Genomic DNA, 9,366 nt, shown 5'->3' on the forward strand with positions numbered 1-9,366 from the left:
TTGGTTCCTTCAGCCCCGGCCCCCGCTCCAGCCTCAGCTCCAGCAGCAGGCCGTGATGATCACACCAACGTTCAGCTCTGCTCCCCAGACCAGGATTATCCAGCAACCGGTGATCTACCAGAACGCGGCCACGAGTTTCCAAGGTAGCAATCGGGGTGCTCGGGCTATGGGTGTGCCTGCTGCACTCGCGATAAGTGGTGTTGGTGTTCAAACTCCAAAAGCATCCTCAGCCACTGCAAGCCTGACAATCCTTCCTTTGTGGTGCTGTCTGCATGGCTTTGGAATCTGGGGAACATGAGAAACTGTCATAAATGAGATCTGAAGCCTTCATGTGACCTCATGTGATAGTTGTCATCTTGCTGCTCCTCCTCTGTTATGGTCTTCTCTCCTGTGCCTCTTTGGAGGCCTGAGAAAAGCATGTCTAAAAAAGCGGTTGTCAGCAACCCTGCTCCTGCTGATGGGTGCAGTAGGCAGATCCAGTCTTGAAGCTCTGATCTGCCCAGAATGTGTTGGTCCCAAATGAAGGGATGTTTTAATTACCAAAGTCTCAAGTACAGTACTTGCGTTGAACCAAGACACCTGTAGGGATGTTTAACGATGACCAGATCTTCCTTTGTGACTGCCAGTCATCTTGATCCTTTCAGTAGGTGTTGGTTCTTTACGTGATAAATGGGATCCTAGGGTCCGCCAAGATCAGCAGGAGTGGGCAAGTGCTGGTTGGATGTACTGCGTGATGTCACTGAAGTAATGAGTCTTGTGGTATCAGACCAAAAGTTTTTGGTGTTATTTTCTCTTAGCTGATCCTCTGTGCCTCCTGGAAAGCTGCTATTCTAGATGCAGTGTCCTTTTGCAGGAGGCACTGAAGGAGCTGGAAGCTTCCCAAGGAGTGGGATGTGTTAGCTGAAGGCTGCCTACCAAGAAGCTCTGGGAAGAGGAGGAGTGAAGCTAGGAGCGTTTACGGTTTCCAGAACGGAGACCTGTCTCTTGGACTATTCCTGACGTCTCTTCTGCTTTTCAGTTCTCCAGCCTCAAGTCCAGAGCCTGGTGACATCCTCTCAGGTTCAGCCGGTTACCATCCAGCAGCAAGTGCAGACGGTGCAGGCTCAGCGAGTGCTAACGCAGGCTGCCAACGGCACCATCCAGACGTTAACACCAGCCACGGTCCAGACAGTTGCTGCACCACAGGTCCAGCAAGTTCCGGTAAGTAAAAATGAGGAGTGATACAAGGATCCAGCCTTGTATCTTCTTCCCAGAAGAAATGTATTCTGTTGGGTCTGTTCTCCTGGCTTGCTAGGGAAAAGGTGGTGAAGCCTGTGGGGCTTGTGATGCTGGCTAGGATTGCTTTTGCCCAAACATTTTTATGCGTGAGAGGTATTTCTAGCCCCAGCCTGTGTCCCAGGATCATTTTACTTCATGCAAGTCATGCGTGAGAGTTCCTGCTGTGAGCCGTGATGTGACTTCAAGCAGGGGGCCATGCTCAGAAACCATTTTCACTAAAATACCTGCGTAACTAAACTTTGTCTAAAACTTTTTTGTAACTTGGTACTGCCAAACCGGGTTGGAAAACCTTAGTTGAACAAGCTTTCTTTGACTTTCTTCTCCTTCTTTGTAAGTCCACCACTTCTACCATGTCTCATAAGGGCCGGCTGATAGGGGAATGTTTTCTTCCAGTTCTTATGCTACAGTTTCTTCAACCTTTTTGCTGCTACAGTGTCATGTGATTTTTTTTTTTTTTTTTTAAAATATATGTACAGGAGTGAAAAGTCTTGTGCTTCTTTGTATTCAATAAAAACACAGCTAGGGGATACTCTCCATATGGCAAAGTTGCCCTGGTTCAGTTGTACTGTGTTTTAAAATATATGTACAGGAGTGAAAAGTCTTGTGCTTCTTTGTATTCAATAAAAACACAGCTAGGGGATACTCTCCATATGGCAAAGTTGCCCTGGTTCAGTTGTACTGTGCCATCTGTAGTGTTCTCTGTTTGAGAGTCAACGAGGTATATGAACAAGCAGGAGCAAGCTGTGCTATGGCAAAATAACTTGCTGTTGGTTTTTATCTGTTTGACGTTCACGGGTACAGATCCTTTCAGTGAAATCAGAGAGGGGAAAAGCTACTGCAGGTATCTGGAAAGCGTTGTAACCAAAGCAGGCTGTTCTAGGCGTGTTAGACTCGGAGTACTCAACCAGTTACTGTAGAGAGCTAATTATAGGTGTAACTGGAGAGGGGAAGGGAACTTTTCCATCAGCTCTTTTGTGTTTTTTACATACTTGTTTACTTCTGGTGACCGATTTGAAAACCAATGTCCTGGTGGTTCCTCTGTTCCCCTCCTACCAGTGCTGTTTAGACTGTCTCACGGTCAGAGAGGGGGCTGACAAAAATCATCCAAGTGATGCAGGGCGCACGGTGAAAGAAATAACTTGCCCTGCTCTTTTGCCATCCGCTGAGATGTAAAGTTACAACTCTGCCATCACTGACCTCTGGCTACTGAGATCAGCAGAGAAATATATGCCTGCTCTCCCCTTCACCTGTAACTTTTTTTTTTTTTTAACCTAGGTTCTGGTCCAGCCTCAGATCATAAAAACGGACTCCCTTGTCTTGACAACCCTGAAAGCGGACGGTAACCCCGTTATGGCCGCGGTACAGAACCCGGCGCTGACAGCCCTCACTGCTCCCATTCAGACCACAGCTCTGCAGGTACCCTACGGGTGGTGTTCTTCCTTCCCTCTCCTCCCCGACGCCCTTTCCTCTTAACGTGAGGAAGAGGTGTGAGCTTTAGTATTCTGTAGTGGTGCAAGTGGGAGGGGTTTCGAGGGCTGCTCTAGACATGTCCGGAGTGAGTAATACCCTGTTTCTGCCAAGGCTAAACACACACAGGCCGTACTATTTTGGCAGCCTCCCATGGCCAGTAAGTAAAGACCAAGGGCACATTTTTGTTTACCTTTTTCTGGTATTACAAGGAGAGGAATCTGACCTAAAAATTCCATCCAGTTTTTAACCTCTGGAAGAGACTTGAAACTGAAGGCTAACTCACTCAGAATACCTGTGGAATTTCCTTTCCCCCTTCAGTAGCATTTAATAGTAGTATGTGGAATGTGAAAACTAAGTAAGCTGCTTTGCAAAGGGCGTTTGCAGTGAGGATTCAGTATAATCACTGGAGGTGGCAGCTGTGCTTCATGGCCTCCACTTTATCAACTTGGAGAAATTTGTGCCCCCAAAGACGCATTTATTACGATTTTGTACATTCTGAACAGATATCTCTGTTCAAATATTTACTGGGGGGAGATAAACTTGCAGGTCTGGACTTGAGTTTTGACTTCTTTTTCATAGCATGGTAAGCTTCTTATGTACTTGTTAGCAGCCAGGCTAAAATTTTCAATTAACCTCCTTGCTTATAGGTGACATTTTCACACAGAGGTGAGGGTTATGTGATTGTGTCTGTCTGAGACACAACCCGTAAAGCATTTTGAACCTGTTGAGATTTGGTGGAAATTAGCCAAGTGTCCCAGTTTCAGCTGGGATAGAGTGATAGAGTAGAAAGGTGTAGGACTTAAATTAATTCACTTACTTGTCAAGTTCCAGCTTGAAATAAAACTAAATTAATTTCTAATATCCCAATTAGAAGACAATTTCAGAGTTGAAACTGTTCGTGAAGTTGCTCACAGCTAGTTTATTCTCATTTATGTTAGTCTGTCTTTTGACAGAAAACTCTTCCTCTCCATAACCACTTCCCTGATCCTTGGTGTACTTTAGAGAACACATGTACCCTTCTCAATCTTGTTTTGCTGGCTTAAGCAGTCTAAACTTTCTTTACTCCAACTGTTCTAGAAGCCCCTCTGTGCAACTGTTCTGGTGGGATTCATCCTTTTTTATCATAGAGTACATACTGCTTTAGTTTGGTGTAGGTGGTCTGCCCTACAGCTAGATGTCCAAGTCTGAGCTTTTCACGCCACTGTATATCGCTCATTGCCTTAGTTCCTCATCTTAAAGCATTTTTATAGCTTATGGGTATATTTTTTTCCATATAATTGAATTCAAATCGACTGCCTTGCTCAAGCCAAGGTTTGGTTTTTTTCCATAGTCAGGTCCTTTCTAACATTACCAGTTTGGAAGTAGTGTTGCCTGTTGCTGATTTGATGACTTTATTTGTCCACAGAAAAAGTGGATTTGGACACTTGGGGTGTCAGGATTGTAGGAGTAAGGAGGGGCCTTGGTCTGTATCTCTATTTAGTGGATGAACAGAGCATGGTATTGGCAGAAGAGTGTTGGTACTCTTGGAGGACAAGAGATTTTCTTACTTCACAGTGACCAGTGTGGGAGGCAGAATGGCAGATTTCTGTTGTGCCAATGCTTGTGCCAGCTAAGGAAGACTGGAGGAAATTGGCATATCTCTTCTCTTCTGAGTTGTACAAACCTTTCCTGCTTCTTCTTTTGTTTACCCCTTTTTCTTTTACCATCATAAACCTTATCTAAATTGGCTGATTGCTCATGACTCCTGTCATGAGCTGTCTTTGTAGACCCTTGTTGGGAGCAATGGGACCATTTTGACCACAATGCCGGTGATGGTGGGACAAGAAAAGGTGCCTATCAAACAAGTTCCTGGGGGTGTCAAGCAACAAGAACCGCCTAAAGAAGGAGAGAGGAGAACAACTCACAACATCATTGAAAAGCGTTACCGGTCATCCATAAATGACAAGATCATTGAGCTGAAGGACCTTGTCATGGGGACAGATGCCAAGGTAAAGATGTGGAGTAAGAGCAAATCTAGTGTCGTAAATACTTTGTCTTCAGGTGCTCATTGCTTTACCACGTGAAGCAGTTGGGTACGTGCGACTGTTAGTAGTATGCACACATGTATTGGGATAAGACTGGTGAGAAATACTTGTGCAATGGAAAGCTTGATAATTGCATTTGGGAAGGGTCATGTGTAAATGTTTATTCTACTGTGCTAATGGTACTATTTCTTGAAAATAAGCTACGCCTTATGCGTTTGTTCTTATGTTAGGTCTAACTTAAATAGGCCCTCTAGGTGGAACATCCAAGTGAATGTTTTCGTAACTCTACCAAACCAGAGCTTGCTTAATTTGAGTTTCCTTTTCTGTATGACTGCAGTAGGGACAAGGGTTTACAGAGCTTTCTAATTTGTTTCCTTTAGATATTGAATTGTAAAAACTCCTTGCTTGCTCAAATATTAGAAACTTTCTCTTGCCATGTATCCAGAGTTGTCCTGTTCGTTTCACCTCATGCTGGCAGAGCAGGGAGTAGTATTCTTGATAGCTTGCTTGGTCTCTGTATGAATATGTGACCGCTGAAGTCACATCCTATTGCTCCTGTTGGAAGCTTGCGTTTTAAAAACATTGCTAATACGCAGTGGCTTCGTAGCACTTTGGGCTTGTGTTTACAAGCTAAACTTGTCCACTGCTGCTGGAAGCAAGTATTTTCATGGGGATGGGCCAAGGGAGCGAGGCAAGGAGAGAACCACTTACTTCAGAATTAAACAGTGAATGATGGTTAACAGACAGCACAAGAGAGCCACTTCATTTCAAAACCATGGTACTTCCAAAGGATTATTTCTGGCTGAAACCTAGATGTGAATTCTGTTGTAATTTGGATGTTAATCTGTTTCCATTGTGCTGTTTTGATAAGATATTTGAGAGAGCCCAGTCCTTGTGTGTCTTTCAAAGTCTGATATGTTGCCCACAGAGTATTCCCCGCTATTAGTTTCATTGCAGCTGCTGAGTGGTCCTTTACACCCTTTTCTTTCTATCATCACGCGATACAAAAGGTTGTGGTATCCCCACAAGCAGCAGTGACCCTTTAACACTCTTTGTATAAAATGCTTTCCATACGTTTTAATTCCTTGCAGATGCACAAGTCTGGAGTCCTGAGAAAAGCCATCGATTACATTAAATACCTACAGCAGGCCAACCATAAGCTGAGGCAGGAGAACATGGTTCTGAAGCTGGCTAACCAAAAAAACAGTAAGTTGTGGAGGCTGTGCAGCAGGGGGAGGCAGCCAGCATGAACGTTGGATGCCTCTTGCAGTTTCTTGTCCTCGGCAGAGGTAGATAACATGCATGTTGCATTGACGGGGGCCAGTGTTACTCCAGGTGACAGAGCCAATCTGAGCGACACTGGCAGGATGCAGGATTGAGGAACATGTACATAATGTACTCTGATTTTTTGCAGAGCTGTTGAAGGGCATTGATCTCAGCAGTCTGGTTGACACCGATGTGGATCTGAAGATAGATGACTTCAACCAAAACGTGCTGCTGATGTCTCCTCCAGCCTCTGACTCGGGATCCCAGGCTGGTTTCTCTCCCTATTCCATTGATTCAGAGCCAGGAAGCCCACTCCTTGATGATGCAAAGGTATTTGTGACTTCAGTTGTCAAATTCAAGGCATCTGCTTCAGGTATACCTAAGGGCCAGAACTTAAATTCTCCTAATTCCCAAGAGTGGAACCAGTGGATAATTTGGCAAGCAGATCTGTAGGGGTCAGAGATCCTTTGTAAGGATGAGGAAGGTGCGTGGGTGTGTTTTATCTTTTCTTAAATGATTGAGACTACTCCCTGAGCTGTATTATCTGAGCCATACCTTAGCTGCTAGAAGAACTGCACTTAGCCTTCAGCCGCTGTAGAGTCTCTGTGGACTTGCTGTGCATGTTCGTGACCGAAAGAGCTCATGGCTTTCCAGGGATATATATGTCCAGTGAATAAAGCAGGAGAACTTGGAAATGGATGATGACATTAGCTGTGGTTAATGATAAATAACCACAGTAAGTAAGTAACCACAGTAACAGAAAGCTGTTAGCTGTCTTCGGTTGATGGGTTTGTTTTGTGAATATCACAGAAGTGGGTCTTATGGGAGATCCCAAAAAAGAGTAAGGGCAGAAAAGATTAGTCCTAGCCTAAACTGTGGATCCAGTTAACGATAACTGAAAGGACTGGGAGCAGAAGAAAGGTGAAGGCACTCAGATATCCTTTAGCCTTATCTTACTAAGCTAGGGAAGGCTTCGCTGGAGTTCTTGCTGATCGTGATCTTAAAAGCAAATTTTAAAACTTACCCTGTTTCTCCTTCTTCCCCACTCCTCCCTTGGCACAAGCATTTTTTTTTGTTCTGCAGAATGGTAAGTGGTTTTTCCCTACTCTTATTTTTCTCTCCACTCCTATTCCTTTGAAGGTTAAAGATGAGCCTGACTCTCCTCCTGTGGCCCTTGGCATGGTGGATCGCTCTCGAATACTCCTCTGTGCTCTTACATTCCTTTGCCTTTCCTTCAATCCTCTGACATCCCTCCTGGACGCGCGAGGAACCCCGGAGTCCGACAGCCTCGTGCGCCACGGCTCTGGCAGGAACGTGCTCACTATTGAATCAGGTAACCAACTAGAATAGTTTGGACCGCAGAAAGTGGCCAGGCTTAAATGGTCTCCCTAAAGACCATCTCCAGCTGTGATGGCGGCAGGTCTCGAGGTGGACTGTCGGTGTGATTCAGTAGGATGGTTTTGTGTGTTCGGGGAGTTGTACGACCTTTGCTTAGTGGTTGGGGAGGGGTAATAACTGCAGGGCTGGGTGCGGGAGGAGAGCCAGCCAAGAGTGCTTGGGCACGGTTCCAGTTTACATCCGCATCCAGCGCTGCTTCTTGCACGAAACCAGCCATTGCTCAGCATGGTGAGGTGGAGGGGGACACCTGTTTGTAGTCCAGCAACCTGGGCTCTTGGGATGGATCCTTGAAAAGCAGTTCAGGGTAAGGGGTGCCCTCCTGTCCTCACCAGTCTGTGTCACATGTTCATTTTATTTGTTTTTAAGGTATCCGACTGATTTTTGTAACTTAATAAAGTAATAGGTGAAGAATTACTTCAGAAACACTGTTGTTAATAGGGTCTTGCAACTGGCTTGTTCAATATTCTTATTCCATAATATTAATCGTTTAGACTACAGCAGCTTAGGGGAGGGCAGGGGATTCTGTAGGCTGCTGTCATTTCCCTGACTGGTAAATATGTTTCATTGATGTTGCCTTGTAAACTTAATTAAGACCCCAAAATGATGCTGAGGTATTGAGTACCCGTGGGTGCTCATCTGATAGAAAAATTGGAATACAAGGTACTCTAGAAAAACTAAGTGCTGACTCTTTTTTTTTTTTTTTTTAAAAGTGAAAATAACTATTTTGATTTAGTTGGGAATGTTGTGACTTGGAGTTTGTGTGAAGACCTGTTGATACAGGTGTTTCCTGATGAAAAAGCAGTCTTTCCAAAAGTCAATACCACATGTGGCAAGCATAGCAAGACATTCTTCTGGGTCTGTGCTCATCCTGTTGCTAGGCTTTCGGTGTCCAGATTAACTTTTAACTTTCCTTCTGGGATGTCCACTGCAGATGCAGGTGGCTGGTTTGGCTGGATGATGCCCACACTGATCCTGTGGCTCGTGAATGGAGTGATTGTACTGAGCGTGTTCATAAAGCTCCTTGTGCACGGGGAGCCGGTGACCCGGCTGCACTCAAGGTCATCGGTCACGTTCTGGAGGCATCGCAAGCAAGCAGACTTGGATTTGGCACGGGTAAAGTTGACTTGTCGTTTTGTATCAAATGCATCTTCTAGGAGGGGGCTGTGGGTAAATGTGGCCTAGTGAGGCAGTGGCTCAGCACTTGCAAGAGCATGGTTCCTCAAGTGGGTTATGCTGTCTGATATCAGAGAAGTTGGTGCGAGGTTGTTTTGAGTGGGTTGCCATCCTCCCTCAGCCTAAATTAGTGAGACATGGACATCAGTGTTGGAAGAGGCCCCTAACTTCTGTCCTTGTTCCTTACTGATGCATCTTGTAGCAGTCTTTGGCAGCAAGGTCTTGGGTTTTGTCCAGAATCTGGCCTCTGCTGTGTTTGTTTGTCTGTTGTCCTCCAGCCTCTTTGGAAGTCTCCTCCATTGCGAGGCAACATTTGGCTTTTGATATGGGGACCCTGATATTTCCATATCTGAGAAGGCAGGAAGCTCCTTTTGCCTAGTGCCGAAGTGTCTCACAGGCAGCGCAGGATTACAGATGTCTGTGGAAAGCTAGGTGTAGGGCCAGATTTGAAGCTGGTATAAATTGCCTTCATGTTCACTGGGACTACGTTGACATCCCTCAGCTAAAGATCTTGCCCTACCTTGCACATCAGTTTGTCTTGCTCCCCATGCCAAGGAGGTCCCAAAACGTCTCTGTGATGGTGCTTTTTGTTGTTGAACCTTTTGTCGTGTTATTTGGCAGGGGGATTTTGCTGCAGCTGCATCAAACCTGCAGACTTGCCTGTCTGTACTCGGCCGAGCACTGCCGGCTTCCCCCCTGGACTTGGCCTGCAGCCTGTCCTGGAATGTGATCCGATACAGCCTGCAGAAGCTGGCGC

The 9,366-nt window shown here is 45.5% G+C and overlaps 1 protein-coding gene across 1 annotated transcript in view; it reads left to right on the top strand.

Moving 5' to 3' along the window:
• Nucleotides 1–13: 13 nt before the first annotated feature.
• Nucleotides 14–9,366, top strand: part of SREBF2 (sterol regulatory element binding transcription factor 2) — a 20,304-nt gene continuing 10,951 nt past the window's right edge. Inside the window, 9 exon segments of the mRNA XM_035903198.1 lie at nt 14–143; nt 1,019–1,200; nt 2,554–2,694; nt 4,515–4,736; nt 5,864–5,978; nt 6,187–6,368; nt 7,179–7,371; nt 8,368–8,549; nt 9,231–9,362. Coding sequence (XP_035759091.1) covers nt 56–143; nt 1,019–1,200; nt 2,554–2,694; nt 4,515–4,736; nt 5,864–5,978; nt 6,187–6,368; nt 7,179–7,371; nt 8,368–8,549; nt 9,231–9,362 — 1,437 coding nt within the window. The 5' untranslated portion in view covers nt 14–55.

The sequence above is a fragment of the Egretta garzetta genome, unplaced genomic scaffold (genome assembly GCF_000687185.1).
Source record: "Egretta garzetta isolate BGI_Z169 unplaced genomic scaffold, ASM68718v1 scaffold51, whole genome shotgun sequence".
Taxonomy (NCBI): Eukaryota; Metazoa; Chordata; class Aves; order Pelecaniformes; family Ardeidae; genus Egretta; species Egretta garzetta.